Genomic DNA, 22,156 nt, shown 5'->3' with positions numbered 1-22,156 from the left:
GATGCTCCCTCCCCATGTCCTGGCTCCGGTCACTTGGTCCAGGCCAGGGCTCTGCAAGGCGAATACTGGTGTATGGAGAAAAAGTCGTTCATGCAATCTAAGCGAATGCAGCAGCTATTGTATATTGCTGTGGTTTAACTAGACGTGGTTTAGACACGGAGTTAGCGTCAGGTTAGCTCATCTCCAGTAAAGCCATCCATGCTGTGGGTCATATGGCGACACAGCATCCACAGCGCAGCGCACACAGGAGGGTCTTGAGGAGCAGCAACGAGATCTTCATGCTTTGAAGGTGAAAACCTGTAACTGAGCAGCTAAGCGTGGAAGTTGGAGAGCTCTGGTGTCCCGCAAGAGCCTGCACTGCTTCCTACCATGCTACACCTAACACAGTGCCTTCCTCATCTGAAAGAGGGGAGCTATCCCCACCTGCTAGGAGACGGTCACGTGCTGTACGGTGAGCAACGGATGGTGAACACGAGCAAGAACTACCTGCCCTATCAGCCATTCCCTTCCTGGCTGATGTCTACCAGGAGATCCTCTGTTTTAAGCCCTTTACTACAGCCCATCCATCAGAGCATCTCTCAGCTTCTTAAAATACAAGAGGCTGTACCAGCGGAGGGGATGGAAATGCTGACCTAGGGTTATCCAGGCAAGAGCAGTCAGGAGTAACGCAGTACGCCCCACACAAAAAATGGGTGAAGTGGACTAAAAATCCCCAACTCCCTGCGTGCCCTCGGGCAGGGTATGTTCTGGGTCACAAGGCGCCAGAGCTACAAACACAGCACACACCGACTGTATTTCCTGATAAACGCTACCCAGGCTCTCGAGCGGGCTGGCAGCTTGCTCGGCTGTAGACAGAATGCAAACGCAAGCTTTAGCAACCGATCGGAGCCTCCTCTTCTCACCGTTCACTCCCCTCCACCACCACATCTCCTCATCCTCCCGAGCAACTTCAGGGATGCCTAAAACCACCCATGGTGGCAAATCACAGACACAGCAAAGAGCAGAGGATAAAGAAAGCCCAAAGACACCTTTAAACACACAAAAAAAAAATGGGTCGGATGAAAGTAGCCCCGAGAGGACGAGAGTACCTTTGTTGTCAGTGCTCATCTGCCCGGTCAGAGCTGCCTGCTGTCCTTTAGGTTTCCGTCTCTCTTTTGCCCCAGTGCATGTGACAGTCCCCAAGCAGAGCAGTTCTTTAGTGTGGTCTGCACTGTGTGTGGCAAGGAGCCCAAGCCCTGCTCTCTAGCTTTCTTCTCGGTGCAGTTTCCATGCTCGGTTTCAGAATGACGACCTCTGATGCTGCGCTGCCTCGGGCAGCGGCTCACTCTCTCGCACAAGTGGGTTTATCTCGCATCCTTTCATTTTACTCTCACACCCAGCTGGGGGCCGACCGGTTTCAAAATAAAATCAAGCTGCCAGAAGCTCTTGGGACTCTACCAACCTTTTGCAAACACTTTGAGCTGTCGCAGAAAATGGCCTGTTTCCATGAATGCTCCCGCTGGCATAATTGGTCACCCGGGGATTCTTGGGCAATGAATATCCCGGGAGCAGATGCAGCAAGATGCCCGGTTTTATATCTGGGTGGTGCGGGGAGACTAAAATTGGAGCAGCTTCGGAGCCACCCACACTCACCCCGGAAGGGAAAAATCCCTCCCTTCGAGAATTTACAACCCAAAGCTCAGATTTCCAAATGGCAGCAGACGCCCACGCAAACGAAGGGCCAGTCCCAATTAACAAGACAGATGAAAAGAGAAAAGAGACGTGCTGTCCCCCCTTGTTCTGCAAGAAGGGCAAGGCGATGCCCGAGCGTAATGGGCTTGCTCAAGGGCACTGGGGGGAATCTATAACAAAAGGAGGAGCTGCCCCAACTCTGGGTTCGACATCTCAGAGCACCAACATCGTCGTGCCGGTGCTTGGCAGCCTGTCTCTCCAGCCCAACCTTTACCGTGAGCTGGCTGCTTCCACCGTCAACCCTGCCTTCCCACCGGTCGAGAGCAGATGGAGGAGCCTGGTCCTCCGCTGAGCAAACGAAGCTTCTGACACGGGCGGCTGTCGACGGGAAGGTCTGGAGGTATTGCTGCAGCCGTAGCAGAGAAACAGCCCGTGGCGGGACTCCAAGAAGGCGGCCAAGAACGAGAGTTCACAAACTATCGTCATTCGAAGTAGCTGGAGGCAGAGAACCTGGACCGGTTCTTCTGCTGGGAAGGACACCGCAGCTCAGTGTCTTTCCCCCACCATGCTGGTGGAAATTCATTTTCTCCCTGTAATTGTCCTTCTGTTCGCAAATCGTTAATGTGTGCTTTTAGTCTAAATAACTTTTATTATAGGTTGAAGGCAAATGGCAAATCAGGAGAGAGCCCGAGTGAAGTTTCCATGAGGCAGAAGACTTGTCCGTCTCCCCTGCCATGAAATGAATTGACTCCCACTAAGCGACAGCTCTTACCTAAGGACTGGAAGTCATCCCCGGGGCCATTAAGTCCAGGGCCAACATCTACATGACCTAAGAAACATGGTGCAAAATTGTCCACAGCAGTCTGCTCCCCACGTCCTCACTCCTGGAGCATTCCCCGCTGCGGGATTTATTGCTTAAGAGCAAAAGCTGCCAACTATAACTCGGTAGATGAAGAGCGCAGGAGGAATTGAGGGCACACGCAGCAACGGAGCCTCTGTTATTTTTTGGGGGGGATACAACTAGCAAGGAAAAGTGGCCAGTCCCCTGGGTAAAGCTCAGGAAGACCCAAATCCAACGCTGCCTCTGAGAAAACTCAGGGATTCACTCTCAGGAGTAAAATAACCTGAGCTATGTAATTTCCCTTCCCTTTACATCGCCAAGCTATCAGGCATGTGAGAGGCGGATAAAAGAGTAGATGTTCCCCAACAGAAAGAGTTTATATGAAATGGAGGTTCAAATTATCTTCTTATGCAACACCTCTGCAACTTATAAAATCTAAAGCTGTAGGACATAAATCAACCACTAACTGCCTGGGGTTAAAGAGAAACTTCCTCTGTAGCAACCTATTGCGTAAGTGCCTTTTAGTGGGAGCTCCTATCTTCTGAAATCTCTGTTAGAAAGAAGTTGACTGGACCGTAGGGCTGTTGGGCTGAGTCTCGATGATCCTTTCCGTGCCCTTTTGCTCCGATCCATCTTACCGTCTCTTCCTCAAGCCGGCGAGCGTCGGGGAGGAGGTGCAAAGCCAACAGCTTCGTGCTGGGGCTACCGGAAGGCGCAGCTCAGCTCAAGCTGAGGTTGGTCCCACCACCATTGCGTCCCCATTTTCTGAGCCCCGCTCTAAGGACCGGGGACTTGAGCACCTTCCCCTTCCCGAGCTCTGATTCAGGTCCTGGAAAATTTCATACGGGATTAGTGAGCGCTTGCCAACTCTTTTTCACCTGCAGGCTGTTCCTGCCAGCTGCTTTGCTGGTGCTGCCCCGGAGAAAGGCTGGAAAAGGCTCTCAGGTCGGGCGTTTGCTTATCCCGGGGATGCAACCGGGAAACCGCAGCAAGACCCCGCTCAGAAACGCACAGCGGCATCGCTGAGACCACCCCGCAGCCGCCACCGCTCCACCATCCACGGAGAGCCGAGCGGTGCCGCGGGGCTGGTCCCCCCGGTTGTTGTGAGCGTTTGCTATAAACCCCCTCCCCGTGAGCCCGAGCAGGGGGTCTTGGTGGGAGACGTGTTCCCAGTACAGACATCGGATGAGAAGCAGCAGCTCCTCGAGGCTGTTCGGCATCCCCCGGAGCCGGCCGCAACGACACGTGCCCGCCCAGCCGCTGGAAACCAGCTCCAGGTCCAGAGCTGCCCAGCAAAGTCCTAACATTGGCAGAGCCCGTTCCTGCTTCCCGTCCTCCACGGCTCCCCCCAGCCCATCAGCGGGCTAAACTGATTTCCACCAGCCGGTTCTGGCTGAAATTTGTTTTATTTATATTTTAACCCTTGCCTTACTCCCCCCCCGCCCCCTCCACTAAATAGAAGAGAAACAAAGAGAAATCACTGCAAGTGGCAGCCACCAGCCCTTGTAGCACCATGATATGCCAGAAAAACCCCACGGGGCGTAGGGAAAGCCGATTTTTTTCTTTTTTTTTAAATTGTGCCCCTCTGCCTGCTGCTCCCCCCCCGCACCGTGCCATGGGATACATGAGAGCTCAGCACCGGGGCTGGTGTTAAAGCACTGTTTGTTTGGTGACTGTTCTGCTACGGTTATTTTTAGCCGGTGACGCCTGGGGTATTTCGCTTCAGGATGTCCGGTCTGAGCTTCTTTCTGGGAATCCCATGTTCTCTAATTGTAAACAGCCCCATTCAGTTGCTTGCAGGCGCAAGAGGCCCCGACTTATGCAGCGGGGCTGTCAGGTGTGAGTCAAACAGGAAGCCGCTGCCACGCAGGCGAGCGAGGTATTAGCCATGAAAAAGTGCCCTCGATTAACTCACGGGATCTGGGTCCGCAGCCCAACCCTGACCGAGCCGATTTACCCGGCCGGTGCGAGGTTGGGACGTTGGGGATGCTGCCCATGGGATGCTGCGCGTGCTGGGGTTTGGCTCTGTACCTCCTCCCCGTCGAGGTTTATTTGGAGGTTCGGTGTTGCCCGTACCACCCGCTCTGAAAAATGAGGTTTGGGTAATTCTGAGCTCCCAGCTGAAAATGTCGTCACTGTGGGAAAAGGGCTCCGGAGCATCGGAAACCTCCTCGTGCACGGATGTGTCACTTGAGCGACACAAAGGTGTCGGGGTCTGGGATGGCGCCGGGATGCTCTGTGTGCCTGGGATGGGTGCGGGGGCACAGGAGGGGAAAGGCTGGAGCCGGGGGGTGGTTTCAATCCTGTCCCCCTCCCCGCAGGGCAAACCATCAGCCTGACCTCAGACACCCCGCAAACGGAGCGATTTGGTCTTTTGCTGAAAGCATCAGCGCGCTGCTGCCGCCTTTGTGCACAACCACCAGCCTGGGGTGACTCGAACGCGTGGCCCACGCGTCCCACGGCCGGGGCAGAGGCTGCAGCAAAGTCTTCATCACCCCCAGGAAAACTGGTACCGGGCGGAGGGCAACACGGGGCGAGCCCGTAACCCCATGAAAACACGGGCCACTGCCTCGATGACTGTCAAGAGACGTAAAGAGAGTGCCCCGTGGCTTTACGTTCAGGCATCACCGGATGATGCGCATCAGCAGAGGTCCAAAAAGCTGCCGCTTCGGTCCCGGCAGCGCCGGTCAGCTGTCCCCGCGGTGCCGGTGGGCTCCGAGCACCTGGGTTGGACACCCGGGTCGCACTGGATTTCCCTTTCAGCGAACAGCAGTAACGACGCTGTGCGTGGAGCAGCTCTCCTCCCTTTGCAGCTGCTGTAAAGGTCTCAAATGTTTGTTAGCAACACAACAGGAGTCGCAAGCGTTCTGTTTATCCCATTAGCGGTTTATCCCCGTTTTTCCACCCTCTTTGGATTGGGAGCCCAAGAAACCCTTGCAACGGTGCTTTTGTTCATACAACCAGAGCTTACCAGTGCTCGTTCAGCTGAAAGAACCTGGGGACCCCCCCCACCAGCATTTCCAGACCACGGACTTTGCTACCTGCAACCCCCACTGCACGTGGGAGCCCGGCTGCCTGGGAAACAGCGACAGCAAAATCCTCGCTCATACTTCTCTAAAATCCAAGGATTACAGAGCTTACGTTATGCGACCTCCACATCAGAAGCAATTTTTTTTTTTTTTTTTTTTTTTTTTGCATGTGGTAGAAAAATTGGGGTGCTCCTTGCCCAGCCCCACGAGGCTGGTACCTTGCAGCCACGCGGGTCCGCTCAGGACATCCCTGCTCCGTTGCCATCCCCACGCTCACTCCTCCCTTCCACCTCTTTGGTGAGCTCAAAATACAAGTAGGACTCGAGCCGGGTTAGAAAATAACTCTTGCACGGCCGAGGCATGACGGATTGATGGCGGAGAGCAATGTTTTCAAGAGGGTAGGATGCTGTAGAGCATCGGAATCTGGTGAGAACGTGAGTCGTGCTCAGCATCCGTAGGGACCGCGGCTCCCGAGGCACCGGGGCACATAAAGTTCCCCGGAACGGCCCGTGTACGGAGCAGCGTTGCCAGCACCGGTGAAGTAGGGCATGTGCACGGTTGTGCCTGTCTCTTATCTGACTCATTTCAGTGTCTCAGGGGAAACCCTGGCATTGATAAACAGCTCTCTGCTCCCTGCCTCCGCATTTACTAACCGAAATCTGGAGTCTATTTTTAACCCCGAAACACCCACTGCAAGCTGGGGAAGGGTGCGGGGAGGGGGGGAAGGGAGGGGGGGCGGGAGGCGGAGGAGGGGGGGAGCCCGCAGAGCGGTGCAGCGGGTCAGCCGGCACCGTCGGGTCGGGACCGTGTCACTGCCAGCCCCGTTTTTTGAGGCTGAGCCGGCTCGTGCCGTTGTTTACCGGGGTAATTTGACTGTGGCGTTGGCAAGTTATCAAGCAAAGTGAGACCAAAACAAGTCACGCAGGCACTTTCCATGCTCGGTGCCGGCACCGTGCCCCCGGATGGGGTATGCAAAATCGAAAGGCTCCGACTTTTTATTTTCCAGCACATCCCCTGAATAAGCATGGTGTTTAACCTGCTCAGCGCCGCTGTTTTCTGAGGGACTGGTTCGAGCAGAGGGGCGAACGAGCTGGAAAAAGCCTCCAGGTTCGAGATGCGGTTGCGCTACTGAGTGGAAGCCAGATTCAGGCCACACCGCTCTTTGAGGGTCATTCCCTTCTTATTATTTACTTCCCTCGTGCTCAGGGCTGCGGCGTACGCGGCCACACGCCGAACACGCCAGCCAGGGCGTAACGCAAGCGTGCACCGCGGTGCGCGGCCATGCAGACACACGCACGCCTGCGTGCACTGCCCGGCGGAGCCGCGGGATGCAGCGACACGAAACGGTGAGACCTTGAGGCTCTGCGGGTCTCAGACTCTCACGTCACGGCTCGTCCGTCCAGAGATACCCGGCCGCTCTGTCTGGAAACGTCAAGAGAAGCAACATTTTCGTTTTCCCAGCCAAACTGAGAGCAGGAAGGGCAGGGGCAAGACAAAACACGTCAAAAACCCAAGCTGCTGCGCTGCAGAGCTGTTGCATCCGAGGTGACGCACGTCCGAACCCAGGTGACGATCTGAAGGCTGGCCCTGCCACAAATTTGGAAGGGAAGCTGATGCCGGGGTTGGCAAAGCCACCGGCTGCTTCAGGTGTTCACGGGAGTTTTTTTTTTTCTGCTCCTTCTGCACGGAGGGAGCGGATCCAGCCCGGCTTTGCGGTCAGGGCAGGACACCTCGTGCTTTCCCTGGCCTGGTTTTGGAGAATCCAGGGGTAAGGCTTCCAGCTCTCCCTTGGGGAAACACCTCCACTCCCAAACATTGCAGGAGAGAAGAGAGAGTCTGGTTTTAATTCCTGCCTGAAACAAAGGCTGCCTTTAACAGCAGCGTCCCATCCCCGCCATGGGATGACACCCGACCTTTCCTTTCCGTCTGCGAGGTCTTTGGTAATCATCGACGCTGGGACAATTTTTTTTCCCGGCTTTAAGAAAATTTCTGTGGCCAAGACTCCCAAACGCCTTTGCACTTCTCCCTGCGCATCGCAGCCCTTCCGAAGGCAGCGCCAGCCTGCAGCTCGGGTGGGAGATGCGTTCGATCACCTCCGACTGCTCCACCCGGCCACGAGCCCCTGTGGACCAATTTCTGCCTTTGCTCAGCCCGGTGCAGACTTCCTGCCATCCTCCCCGGGATGAAATGCTGAAATGCTTCGGGTCGCTTCTCCTCCGGGGTGTTTCAGACCAAAGCAGAAAGCTCAGCAACCCAAAAATAACTCGTGAGACGTAAATCAGCCCTGCGACCCCAAGAAACAGGTCCCCGTTTCCCCAGCGGAGAGGCCACCGGGGAGTCGCGCACCGAGCGGACCGCGACAAAGGCGAGTTGTGCGCCTGTCCCCGGGCTGCGGTTCCTGCTCCGGCTGTTTCTGCTCCATTGCAGAGATGTACTATAAAACCTTCATTTCCTGACACACATGGGATGAGGCCAAGGGGTTGTGTTTTGGACAACCTGGCTTTTCCATGGCAACCGGCGATGATGTCACCGACGTGCAATGATCGGAAGGGGCCTGGGGAATGGAGAACGCTCCAGGAACGAGGAGGGAGAGGAGGCTGAGATGGTGGGGGAACACGCTTGCAGGGGGCCGGGGCCGCATGAGAGCAGCCGGTTCAATGTTTTCCTTGGATGGCCCCGAGCACAAGCCGAAGCGCACGGAGCCTGGAGCCCGTCCTGCCCTCTCCATCCTCCTCCTCCCATCCCTCCGTGCATCCCCCTCTGGCAGTACATCCCCCTGTGTCCAAACGGCCCCAGCCAGCTGCTCGTGTGTGACGCTGGCTAAAACCTCCGACCGTCTCCTCTCCCATGCACGGGCGTTTGCAGGATTAATCCCTCCCGCCCTTCGCCTCGGGGACCGTGAGCTGCTCCGCTTCCCCTTCCCCTGCCGTTTCTCCCCCCCTCCTTTGTTCCTACAGCCGCTCTTCTTCCCGTCACAAATTCCCTCCCTGCAGGGGAGCCCCTTTACAACAGCAAAATAATTAAAAACTGGGGCAGGCAAGTATGCGTGGCACTGACGGTCGGCATCTGTCGCCGTGGGGCAGTTTGAAAGCTCTCGTGCAGCGGCGTCCGTCTGTCCGTCCGGGCTTCCTGTGGCTGGAGCCATCTGATACTGCAGCACTTCACCTCCGGGCATCGCTCTGCAGCCGAGCCCTATCTGGGTTAGCTCCTAGACGCTCCCAGGATAAACACGCCGAGTAAAAACATCCCCGTGTGCACGGAGCTGCCGAGGAAACGCTGTTCCGCCTGTTCGTGATGCGGCAGAAAAGCCTAAGCGTCTCTTTCCCACCCCAGAAGCACCTATGCGGGTGTGGAGCATCGGCTCTAACCCCATCCCCGGCTCCTCTCTGACGCTTCACAGGACCACGCTGTAGCCAAGGAGGGAAGAAGGCCAGCGGGGCGTTGCAGAGATGAGAAATGAGCTGCCTGCGCTTACAAAGAAGGAGCTAGGGAACCCCGGGCAGGGACTGAGAACGGTGATCTATCACAGATTTAATTGGGAATAAAATTTTCATCCTCAGCGGGATTCATCTGCTGCCTAAAGGTCCTTCTAGCACAGCAAGCAAACAAGCAGGCAAACCCGGCGGATTTGATCCAGGTCTCGGTTTTAACTCCTTGCTCACGTGCTGGGTCTTTACGCGACGCCGGGCAAGTCGTTTCGACGACCCGTCACTAATACACCTTCCTTTAGAGTAAATGAAGTAGCATCCCCTAAAAAAAACAAAAACCCTCAGACATTTCACTACGAGGCACACATCTAACAAAAAAAGCAGTTAGAGAGACCGGCGAGACTCGTAAAGGACTCGGGTGCTCGTGGACGCAGATCTGCGCTGAGCGGGGTCCGCAAAATCACGAGGAAGATGCGGTAACGCACAGCTATTGTCAAATCGCGGCCAAAACCAAACGTTTTCAGGAGCAGGAGGCTCGGCGGTGGCGTGAAGACAGCACGGCGACTGTCTTCCCTGCGTTTTAGACCTCGCCAAAAGATTTCAGCCTAAATTAAACCATTTTTAGCAAAAAAGCATCATCCAGCGTGCTCTGCCCGGCGCGGGTTGACTCAGGGCACAGCCATCCTACGGAGACCCAGCACCACCACCGGTACCGGGGAGCGGGGGGAAAAACAGGAGAAAAGAAAACAACAACACAAAAGACCTTCCAAAAATGCTGCACAAAAAGTGAACACTCAGCAGAGCGAGGTTTCCTGCGCAGTGAGAGTTGGCCGGCGAACGAACAGGAAATCACTGCTTCCTGCCTGCAGAGGAAGCGCCTATCTAATGCCTGTGATCAAAAACAAACAGCACTTCAATTAAACAAACAAAGGGCCTAAAACTTCAACAGCTTGCAGCCTGGGTCAGCTCCAGCAGTAGGGAAACGCATCCAAAAATAAGAGGTTCGTAACCTTGAAAAAGGCCCTCGTCCTCTTCCCCTTGCGGTGACGCTTGCGTGTGCAGAAAGCAGAAGGGATTAGGCAACCTCCCGGCCACGTCCCCGGGTGGGTGCTGCCCCAGGGAAGTGGAAGAAGCGGCCTCCAGCGATATCCCCGACCCTCGGGTTTGCCGAAGGACCCGCTGCCAACGGCCAGACCTACGCCCGAGCTCAGCCCCGCGCATCCCCCCCTCCCCGGCGCCCGATGCTGCGGGTGAGGCGGGAATCCCGACTTCGTTAGTAAAACTTCTAAAACTTCTGCTCCAGCCTTACGGCTCTGAAGGGAAGTTTGAGGAGCGTTCGCGCGAGGACGGCAGCAGCGGCTCGGTGCCGTCTGACCCTCTAAGGGAGACGGGAACCGACCCGGCGTCCCCCTCAGCCACGGGGGGCTGTTTAAATCACGAAGCCGGCAGCCACACCTTCATCCCGCTTCATCGGATGCCTGTGACTTCGCGTGGCTTTAAGCCGGGACCACGTGTCTGGTGTCTACTCTGCTTGTCTCAGTTTTAGAGATTTAGTTTCATGCACAGGGATGTTGCCTTTCTGATCTGCTACAGAGATTTGGGTGGGGGTTTTGGGGTTTTTTTTTTTGTTCTAATGCAGATTCACTGATGTTAAATATCATGAATTCGGGAAATGGGAAGAGGGATCCTTTCTTATTATATCTGAGCAGAGCAGGATTTATAGTCCCCGGACTATAAATCATTCCTAGGAGTTGCACAGCAATATGATCTTGAGCCTCTCATAATTTCAGGATTTCACCTCCATAAAGGGGCCAGAGGATGCTGTGAAATGCCCAGGAATTTTTTTTCCAACCTGCTGAAAACCTTTTTATCCGGACAAATCACAGCAAAGAGATTGATCTGAAAAGACAGCGGGATTCAACAGCCCGGTCCTCCCCATCCCGGTGTGTACTGTCAGCGCTCAGATCAGCCACAGTATTTATCGAGTGAGTTACGGGGTCCACGTCTCACCGAAGGAATGACCGACGCTGAACACGTGCCGTTTACCAGATTTAAAGCACAGGCACGACGAGATGGAGGAAACAGTTTTGCCTCAAACCCGAAGCCTCAGGATGTCTCCAACTCAAAATCCATCTCTAGAAAGTCTCTATTCCCTTCAAAGTCATGCTCTGTCCCCAAACGAGCCCTTTCCTCCCCACTGTGAGACTATCTGCCTGCTTATGGGTCCTCCAGCCTGGTGTCCGTCCATCCGTCCGTCCATCCATCCGTCCACCCATCCATCCATCCACCCATCCAGCCCAGGGTCTTCCAGGCTGAGCCCCAAATCTCCAGCATTGCTCATTCTGCACATGTCCGGTGCTCCGGGCTTTTCCAAAGCCAGGCTGGCTGGAAAAACTGCTCTCCCAGCATGAAAGCGAGCACAGAAAAAAAAAAAAAAAGAAACAAAAAGGCTGGGGTTGTCCTGGGACTTTGTGTTTGAAAGGGAGAGCTTTTCTCTGTCTCACTGAGCACGCTTGACGACGTGGTGAGAAATATGGTTCAAGAACAAAGGGTGGCGAGCAGTTACCAGGGAGGAGCAGGCTGGCGTGAAAAAAAGGCTAAAGCAGGCTGAACCGCGGTGTTACCTGTCTCCCAGCCTGCTGGGGACCAGCAGAAGCCGCAGACTGGTAGCCCGGGGTTGCAGCAGCATGAGAGGGACCTGGTGACCTGGACAGAGGGTCCATCTCCTCCTATTCCACCCTCCGCTCCAACGCACTCGCTCCGCCGTAGGTTTGCACCAGCAAAGCTCAGGATGGGTTTTACAGACCCACGCGCGTCTGCCAGACACGGCGCAAAGCACAAGGACCTTTTTTTTTTTTTTTTTTTGGTTTGTCTTCGGTGCATTTTGCATTTGAAGGATGCCAAGGCAGCAGCAAACTAGATCTGACTACAAGCTGATGGAATAACTATTCCAGAATCACCAATAGCCCCGCAATGGTCTTGGACAGCAAATTTCAAGGATGGGGGAATGTGTGTGGCCACCGCACACACAAAAAAAATACAACCATTATTTAGCAGTTTGCCTGGTGATATTATAACCATCAGGTGCAGCTGAACGCTTGCAGCTCAGGCAAGGTTTTGGTTTTTTTTTTTTTTTTTTTTGCCTCACCCGCCTGGTTTGTTCAGGGGGAGGGAAACAGTTTACCTGTTTCCTGGCATTATAGCTGCTTGCTGGTTTTATTTGCTTTTAAAGCAAACTTCCCGACGAATTAACCAAGCCCAATTAATACGTATTTAAAGTGCATCTTCCTGACGACGCAAACAATGCATGGCTGTGTCTGTCCAGGAGAGATACCAAGGGGAAAGTGTCACTGGAAATAAGGTCACAGCTGGGTACCTGCCACCTCCCATCCCTGTGCACCATGAGGGTGGTCAAACACATCTCGTCGCCCCCATCCCCATTTACCAGCTGTTCCAGGTGGTCGCTTCTAGTCCCAGTTCCCCTTCCCCATTTCTACTCCCAGCCCCGCACCGAGCGACCCCAAGCTCAGCATCACCGAAGGAACGGGGCCATAAAGCCAGGATGACGGACGCCAAAATCTCCCATGGCCTGTCAAGATGCCAAGAAGCTGCATCAGGTGGGACAAGAGTCGCTGCCGTCCCACCGGTCCCCTCCCTCCTTCTCCCAGTCTGCCCATTTGCCTGCTGGTGGGACACTGGGGCCGTCAGAAGGAACGCCTGGGTGCGACACTGGTGATGGCAGCAATCGCCGTGCCTTGCCAAAAAACATCCCAGCAGGGATAATACGTGAAGGCCAAGCGCCAGGACACGGTCTGAATACAGAGCTCCTGTGCTGCAGGAACGGCCTCTCCGGGCGTTTGCACGCCGAACGCTCTCGTCTGAGTCTTTTTAAACAACGTCTGGTCCTTCCTACTGTAGAGAACTGCAGCCCTGGCCTGGCAGATAAAAGGGTTGCTGATGCTGTTCCATCCCTTGCTGGAAAAATACATGCAACATCCCTGGAAAGTTGATTGCTAATATGGAAACGCTGGCCAATTTCCTCATTGTGTAAGTGCCAAGAACACAGACGAGCTCCTGGAGGCTGCTATGGAGGGGACTATGGGCACAGAGGTGGGGAAGACTTTCAGTGGCAGAAGTGGCAGTAAAGTTCTCACCTCCTCCTGAAAAAAAATCAAGAGAACGTAATTACGCGTCTGAAAAGCTCCGTTAAATCTGAAGGTTTCATCCACATCTATATGAACGCATCTCAGCTCCTGCTGGAAAAACGCCTGTCCCAGGCAGTAGCACAACAGCTTTGGACCTGAGGTCCGTTCCACATCAAGTCTGGAGATGCTCGTTTCACCTCCCTCGTTCTGCTACTTTACAGCCAAATTTTATCCAGCTCCTTCTAACTTAGTCAATGGGACTTAAGGTGAACGTGACTGCTTCCCTCGCGTCCTCCCTGGGGCAGAGGGATCCTGGTCATGTCCATCTAGCCTAGCATCCATTCCCGAGCCATCTCCACCCACGACTCCTAGTTTGTTTTCAGAGATTGGTATCCCAAAGCTGCTGGATTTAGTAGAGGTCTCCAGCTAAGAACAAATAGCACAAACACAGCTGCACTGGGATGGAGGGAAAACACTCCATCTAGGCTAGAATTGTGATTTTTATGGAGAGAAAAAAACGCAAAAACGTATCTAGCCTACTCTGACTTTCCACATAACAGACTACACAGGCTCTTCCATGGCTTTTGCCTAAGCCACAAGTTCTGCAGGTCTCCTGGAGACCTTCCAGTCATGTTTCGAACGGTTTGTGTGCTGCAGAACACAGGACAACTTTTAGGTTGTTTATAGCATGAGAATACACCACGCTCCGATGACCACCTGAACCAACGCAGAACCCCAGACGGTCTTGGTAATGCTTTAATGAGTAATAAAAGTGTTCTTTTATATCTTTTTTGAACGTTCCCTGTTTATAAGGCTCAAGATCGCGCTTGGTTTTTTCAATTGCCGTATTATACCAGGAGGTTTCTTCTTTCAAAGCCTCTTCAAGGCATTGCTTCCTACCATACAGCTCCCCATTGCAAATATGCCCTACGTCTACACCGAGCAGCGTCAACATTCCTATTTTCCAAAAATATTCACTCCAGGGAGATTAAAACATCGTAAGGACGGAGCTGTTAATTTTATCTGCCTAGGTATCACGTTGGGTGTTAGGGGAGAAGCGGGGCACGTCCTCCTGATTACCCAGAGCTGTGGCCAGAGTTGGCTTCCCAGGACAGATCCAGCAGTCAGCGTCTGACCTACTTTGTTCTCCACTGTAGTCTCCCAGTGTTTTCTAACCCAAAATCACGTCGTTTGCACATGCCCGGGTTTACCCTGTTAACGTAGATTCCCCTCCATCAGCTGTCTTTCCCCTGTTTTCCCTGTCTTTTCCATCAGCTGCTTCTCCTAAAGCCCCTACCAGGAGGACTCAACTTATCCAGATTAGACGTGCACATCAAATATCTAATTTTAGCTGAGATGAAGAGCCTCCAGAAGATCCTCCTCCTCTCCTCTGCCTGCAAAAGGAGCCAAGGCTGAGCAGCTCAGCTGCGCTTGTCCACCTTAACTCAGATCAATGCCACCTACCAAGCCGACACGTGGGGTGGAGGAGACCAAGAAAGCCATTGGAAACTTTCCTAATTGTAGTTATCCCAGAGTTTTTTTTCCTTTTCCAGAGCAGAAGACCAAAATTTGGGAAATTCACCTGTAATAAAGCTTTTAGGAGAATTTCTTACCTGAGGATCAGTCGTTATGGCTTGCTATGGACTTTCAGGGACCAATCCTTTCCGTGCCCCATCCCAAGGGCCTCAGACACCCTGTGGTATTTCCTAGGCTAAGATACTATTTCCTATGAATCACATTTCAGCGCAGACAGCAGACGCTGGAGACAGATGGAGATGAAGAGGAGAAACCCAAAGGGGGGGCACCGAGATGGGGGGGGTCGGGCATTAGATAACAGCATCTGGGCTGTATTTAGTTGCATGCAATCGACTCCTCAACCTGGGGCTCATTCCACTTCACGGTGTCTTTGGCAGCGAAGCCTTCAGGACTTCCCACCAAGGCCATTTCACCCCACCAGCACATCCCAGTTCACGGCCCCTCTCAGCGGCAGCCCTGCTATTGCTGGCAGTGTGTTATTAACCGGATCACCCAGTTAACGTCGAGCAACGGAGGTTAAAAAGACACCTTTAGGGCCCCGTTCAACCACACAAGTTCAATGGCAGAAGGGATGGGGCAGCTAAGAGATGGGAAAGGTGGTGGAACTGCTGGAGCATCTTCCCTCCCGACAGCAGATTCCGCTGCATCTCACCAGTTTTCCCCCCTCTCTGCCTTTTTTTTTTTTAAGGGGCATTTCTCTTTACGCAGTCGGTATTTCCCATTTACCAAAGCACATCTGGTACCGCTGTCCTCAGCCCATGCTGCGTTCCCACACTGCTACACAGCCCACGTGCATCACCTATACTTATCCCGCACATCAGTTTTCCCCCAATTACCCCAAGTAACATGAAGGTAGGGAACGCATTACAAGTTAACGAGCAAACAGAGGAGCCAATACGAGTGAGAACGGGGTCTTTTTGACCTCGGGCATCCTTCAGAGTCACGGTCCCTGCTCCTTTCTTCCCGTTGTCATCTAGGCACTGCAGCAAAACACGTTTGCATTAACAGCGGAGGCAAAGAAAGGGATTGCTATGCCAGGGAGCACACCAGTGCACGCCCAAGCTCAGAGAACGCAAACACCTTGGGAGGAAGATTTCACGAGACGAGCGTATTTTAGCTGTTTCCTCTTGCCAGAAAGAGCAGCGGGGAAGTGCCAGGAGCACAGAGCTGTTTTGGTGCACATCGAGCGGAGCGAGCGTCCTGGGAAGCTGCTCCGGAGGAGGAGCTGGCAGGTTTACAATGCGCTTTTTTTGCGGCACACGATCCCTTGAGAAGATCTTAAGGATTTATCTGGGATGGGCCTTCGTGTCCGTCACATTCTCCCATGTGAATCGGTTACAGTTTCCCGGGAGGGCAGGACTGGGACCCCATATTGGAAGTTGCAAGTTAAGCAGCAGCTTCATCACTTGTCCCGAATTCCCTTAATTAACGTACATCACGCTGCTGCTGAGATATCCTGTATTCTGCCTCCTGCTTTTTGTGCACGAAACAATCTAAACAGATCACTCGGGCAAAATTAGATTCCCAGATAACGCTCTTTACGCCAACAACAACGCGCTGCCCCTCCGCCTGCTTTCCGCGGTCCCCAGCACGGACCCGCTCTCTGCCTGGGACGCAGCGGTTGCGAGTCGCAAGCAGAAGTTCCCCCCCCCAGCCCTGAGCTCCAGCCCATCTCTCACGCTTCACCATTTAAAAGGGACTGGAAAATTCCTACGAGGCCGTTCAAGGCAAGAGAGCAGAAACGCCACGGACGCCGGCGGGAAGGTCTGAAGCATCCGCACGACGCAGCCCTCGTCTCCGACACCAAGCACCCCCGGAGCGTGGAGGTGTCTCCCACCCGGTGCCTTTCCAAGCTCCTCTTTTAGCATCGCCCCTGGATTGCACAGCCCCAAATCTGCAGGGACCATCTCCCTCCCGCAGCCCAGCTCAGAGCCGCGCTCGATTGCATCATATTTGTTTTTCTTTGCCTTTGAGATCAAGATTCCTCCCACCTTGCTGAGAGCCGGGTTTTACCCGGTCTCACAAGGAGGAGAACCAGCGGGCGACCCAAATCCGGGCACGCAGCTGGGTAGCAAAGCCTCCTCCAGCGCACGTGTCCGACAGGGACCGCATCCGACGGGGACCGCATCCGACGGGGACAGCGTGAGCGCTTTCTCGGGCGGCGCTGGTTGGGTTTCCAGGGTTTTAACGCTTACAGCCTCTGCCCTCGCACTTATACGATACGTCCGCAGCCTGAGAGCGGCGAGAGGACCCCGACGCTGCGGGGATGGGCGCCAGCACCCACCAGAGCCCTGCCATCCCGCGCAGGAACGGCCGCGGTGACCGTAGCAGGCTACTCACCCTGGCTTTGTCCTTGCATCCAGAGGAATTAAAGCCCGTGGAGATGAGGTCTCATTGTTCAAGATGTGGTTAAGGGAGGCAGCTGCTTTCTTTATATCTCAAGATTCACTAAAGTTCAGGAAGAGAGAGAGAGAGAGAAGAGAGGGGACGGCGAAAGGGGAGGGACTGAGAGAAGGGCCCAGAGGCCGTATAGAATGACAATGGAAGGAAATGCTTTATCAAACCTAGAAAGCCAACCCTGTCCTGGGAACACAGAGGGAGAAGAGAGAAAAAAAAAAAACACCACCAAAAAAAAAAAAACAACCCCCCCCAAAAAAAAAAAACCTTGCAGAAGAAAAGCGAGTTCAGCTGCCCTGGGTTCCTCCCTTGGCAGCCCCAGCCCCTCTCCCCCAAACACAATGCAAGCCGGTGAAAGCCGTCAGGCTCAAACACTTTTTTTTTTTTCATTAAACAGAGAGAAGTTTCAGTTCTTTTTTTTTTTTTTTTTTTAAAGAGAAAAAAAAAAAAAAGAAATCTAACAACCAAACCCTGCCCGGGAAAGGGAATGTGACGCTCTTCCCCCTCCCCCGGCTCCAGCCGTCCAAGTTTCTATGAGTCAAACGTTTGCAATGTGTTACCGAAATGTTACCAAGCTGGAATGCAGCATCTGAGAGGGTTTAGCTAATAAAAACTTTTGTTTGTTGGCCGGGAGAAAGTGTCACCGGCAGAGAATTCACTTCTTCTTCTTTTTGTTTTTCCACCCGCCCCCCGCCACATCTACGTCTTATCCGGAGAGGGTTAACCGGTTGTGCAACGCCAACACCCTACGAGGGTGGCATTAACCCAGCGCTCCCTCTCCGAAACGGAAAGGGGAATTGCAGGGATTTAGCAGGAGACCAAGGGAAACGGTCAATCGGGTAGAGCAGGTGGGGAACGGAGAGCCAGAGGGAAATTAAATTGCACGGACGTCCTCGGGCACGGCTAGGGACAGACCTCAACCGCTGAAGCATGACTTCTCGGGCGCGGGCTTTGAGATTTTGGGGGTCAGAAAAGCATTATTTCCTCATCCGATGGTCCCCAAGACAAGAACTTTCATCCAAAACAACCAGTTACTGGGCCCGAGGTCTACAGCGTTTTCCCGAAGCATCTGCCCCGGTTTTGCACACATCGAGCTTCTCAATTTTTTCCTCAATAATTTAACAGCCTAACAAGGAACGCTTTTTTAACGATGTTAAGTCACCACCAAAACCAGCGTCTTTTTTTTCTTGTTTGACTGTGCCTGGCTTTAACTCCTGGAAATTGATTATTATGATGCATTTTATCACTTTCAAGTCTAGTCAAATCCAGTATTTTCCGGTGTCGCTTAACACACAGTGGAATAACGGGTTGAGAGGCCGTTGGGTTTCGATGTACGGAACAGATTTAAGTTCCTTCAATAGCTTACTGCAAGTCACGCTCTCTCCTGTTCCCGCTCCCGTGCGACGAGCTGATCTCTGCCCTGCCTGAAGCCGTCCTTCCTTTCAAGGATTCGTCTAGGGAAAAACATGCAGATTTCAAACACAAATTCAGCTGCAATCAGGGGGAGGAAAAAAAAAAAAGTCTCCAGTGCGAGGATTTTATTTTGAATTTGTTCAGAAAAGTTAAGCCAGCTGCACTCCAAGGTGCTAAAGTCTCTTACAATGCTGGGTGGCACTTTCAAAAGCACGGAACTCATTTAGATGCCCGTATCTAATTTTCACTGAAGTTTTTGGCACGGAAAAGTCACGGGGGGCTGAAGAGAGGGCTTCTTCTCTGGTCGCTCAAGAGAAGCTCTCTAGGGTGAGATTCCGTTCATAGCTCCATTCCCGCAGCCGTCCCCCCAATCCTCAAGGGTCTTGGCCACGTCGTTACCTGCCCTTCGCTCCTCATTCCTCCTCTTTGAGGAGGAGCCACTGGTGTTCGTGTAAAAGGCCGTGTCTCCATGCTGAGAGAGACAGATGTAGCATCTTCCAATAGATCCATAGGGGGATTTGGGCTGTAGCACAATAGTTTTGCAGCTCTGAGCATCTCACCGTCACCTAGTCCAAGAAGAGCACATGAGGATGATGAGTGCGAGAAGGAAAGCAGGAGAGCAGGGGAGAAGCTGAGGGACTGTCCTTCAGAGCTTGTAAGCCTTAGTCTTTCCGGGAGGTGGCTCCTTCCACCGGGGATTCCTAGCCCCAAACCACTTCCAAGGCTTGTGCCTTCACCCTTCTGAAGGACCTTGCCCTCCAGGGTTCAGCTCCAGGAGGACGATAGCAACGCTCTTCCTGCCTCACCCATTGCCACCCCAAGTGTCCCTTTCGATAACAGCAGTTGTCCTAACGTAGGAGGCCTGGCTACAGGTTTTGCCTCCGTCGGAGGGAAGGAAAATCTCCAGCAGCCAGGAGAATCCTCCCAGGAGCCTTGGGATGGACTCCACCTCTTCCGCTGAAGTTGCCCTGCTTTGTGCAGAGAGCACACAAACTCTCCCGAGAGCGGAGTTTGGGCTCCTTGCCCCGCTCCTGGATTGGAGAATCATAGCCAACCTGTCCTGGCTATTTCCATACCCAAGCACAAATTATCCTTTAATGCCAACTGGAACAGCGTCAGGAGAAAAGAGGGAGCACGGTGGTCCTTCTCACACCTCTGAAAACCAAGCGATGCCAGTCCTGCTCTGGCACATAGATGCGAACTCCTGAGACGAGAAAAACCCAAAGTCTTCTCAAAAGCAAAAGTTTAGTTTTGCTGTCACAAGGATGAGGGACAAAATTGCTTATTTGTCCTCACGACTGGCAGCGGCAAAATTCATATTCATGGTAACAGCAGGGCAAGTTCTGGCAGGGAGGGATCCATCAGACTTCAGAAAGCCGCGACCAAGGGCTGCTTTCTCCCCCAAATGACAAGTCACATCCTGGGGTGTCCCAGTCCTGTCCTAGAGAAGTCCCACAGGTTAAAAAAAAAAAACACCCGTTCTTGGGATCTTTTTCTGACTCTGTTCTCAGATAAAAGAACCTGATAACCTGAAAGAGGAAAAAAAGGAAAAATAAAAATAAAGATCCCCGGGGGAAGAAAATTGCTGTGGTAAAGATGTGCTTGGGAGATACTTTGGCAATCAGTCACGCAGAATTGAATGTCCTCAAACAGGGTCACTCCTGCTCCGGGTCTGAGCCGAGTGTTTATAATGAGTTACAAACTTTTACCTAGTTGGATATTTGCATCATTTGCAGGTTAGGTGTAAGGACACAGAAGGAATTGCCAAGAGCAGAGTTGTTTAAAGGCCAGGCAGAGATAAGAGATAGTGCCTCGTTTAACAAAGAGACATTTCCATATCTAAGGAAGTGAGGCAATCCTGTCTAATTAAGAAGATTGACCAAAGTCTCCCAGGAGGAAGAAAAAGGGTGAAAGATTAAAATCTTTGTGTTTCAAAGGCAGAGGAGACCAGCCAGGAAAGCTCACGTTCTACCAAGCGGAGAACCCAAAAGATGTTGTGTGGCAGCTCGAGCACGGGAAGTTGGGTTGATGATGTTGGGTCAAAGGAGGTTCCTGAAGATGCTCGTGATGGCCAACCAAAATAAGTTGCGTCCCAAAGAAGTTCTGTCTCTATGAGAGGCACCTGAAGCCAAAGGCAAACTCTGAACGCTACTCAGTAGGACAGTCAGCTGGATGAGAGAGAGACGGATTCTGTGCACGTGGCTGCTTTGGCACACAGCGGTTGGAGTCTCTTGGAAGGGTCAACATCACATGCAGTGAAGGACAGCAGGAGGGAACAGGCCATACAGAGCTTTTGGGGTAGACTAGCCATGGTACGTGTGCGTGCACGGAGGCTGTGAGTGCACATAGACACCCCCCCACTGCAAACGTGGGTGGTGGGTTCACGCTGTAGGAGTTGGAAAGTGGCACCCAGTGGTCTTCAAGGTGGGAACGCAGAGACCCAGGGACGGAGCTGGCAGTGAGCAAGGCTTTGAGAAACCATGCCGTGACCCATCTTCTGAAGGGAAGCATACGCCTGGTTCCTTTGAACTCCCACAGTTGTGCAAATGCTAAGCCTCAGTGCTCTAATCTGTGCTGGCATTTTCCAAGAGCACTTCTTCAAGGCTTTATCATGAAAAAAAACCCCAAACCTCTACACATTCCAGTGGACTCCTAAAATCCCTAGCTACGTACACAGCTCTCTCAAAGGGAAATCTTCACGTAGTCCACAAGCATTTATTTGCCACTCATACGGTCGCCTCGTGGGCACACCCTGCTGCATTTAAGGATGTACATGGAGAGGAGGAATTTCAACATTTCAGGGGAACCGTAGGCTAACGCAGAGGAACATAAAGACATACATGGAGAACACTCAGACCACATGGGAATGATGTTCCAGGACGCTCCCAGAAGATGCTGTGCGTACGCGCAGCCTCCAAGCTTTCTGCAAACTTGCAATCTGCGCAGCAGATTGATACGGGACGGGGAATGAAATAGCTCTGGAGGGACAACTTCAGCCTTTTTCTGTGCTGTCCCTCTTCTCTGCAGATGACGGACCCAGTTAAACCTGGGATGTCTCCTCCCAGCGCATACCTGCCACTGACAGTCCCCATCCTGAGCCCTGCGCGGCCCAGCGCACCAGACGCTGTGGCTCAGCATGGACTAACCTGTGCAGTTCTCCTGCAATGCAAGATTTCCCCTCACTGCCACCCCACCACCACCCCGATGCTGGTACAACAGTCCGGTTAAGAACTCCCCATCAGTGGGTGATATGGGGGCGCAGCAGAAAGGCACGGTGCCTCGGCCGTGCCGCATTGCCCTCTGAGGTAACAAACAACACGAGCTTTGCTGAAAGTCCTTCTAGCTGCCTGTATCTTTGGGTTGAACGTGCCTCCAGGACCTCATCTCTTTCAGTCAAAGCACAAAGATCTCAGCCACGTTGCTGGGTCCCAGGGTCTTGAGCGAAGTCAGATGCATCCCACCTGCCCTGGCACGCTCGTACAAGAGCTTGGTCTTTGCTCTCACATCGCCGGAGGTCCACCTCCCTGCCTGAAAGGTGAGTGGAGAAGCGGACTGCCAGAATTGCCCTTAGACACTAAGCAGGCCATCGGCTGGCTCAAAAGCTGGAGGAGCAGCAGCAGCAGCGTGGGTGCAGGCAGTGGATGCGCGAGGCAGGGGGAGGAGAGCTGCCTGGAGCCGCATCTCTCCATAGAAGGC

At 53.3% G+C, this 22,156-nt stretch overlaps 1 protein-coding gene across 3 annotated transcripts in view; it reads right to left on the bottom strand.

The window, feature by feature from the left end:
- Positions 1-17,267, bottom strand: part of HDAC7 (histone deacetylase 7) — an 88,901-nt gene extending 71,634 nt beyond the window's left edge. For 2 of the 3 annotated variants that reach the window (XM_054806897.1, XM_054806905.1), the window contains exon 1: positions 16,991-17,267. In XM_054806897.1, the coding sequence (XP_054662872.1) occupies positions 16,991-17,009 (19 nt within the window). In that variant the 5' untranslated portion in view covers positions 17,010-17,267. Of the gene's footprint in view, positions 1-1,088; positions 1,243-16,990 lie in introns of those variants that run through there. The other variant, XM_054806898.1, reaches the window with a different exon arrangement.
- Positions 17,268-22,156: the final 4,889 nt, after the last annotated feature.

This window comes from Grus americana, chromosome 31, assembly GCF_028858705.1.
Source record: "Grus americana isolate bGruAme1 chromosome 31, bGruAme1.mat, whole genome shotgun sequence".
Lineage (NCBI taxonomy): Eukaryota > Metazoa > Chordata > Aves > Gruiformes > Gruidae > Grus > Grus americana.
This window is presented reverse-complemented; position numbering and strand designations above follow the sequence as displayed.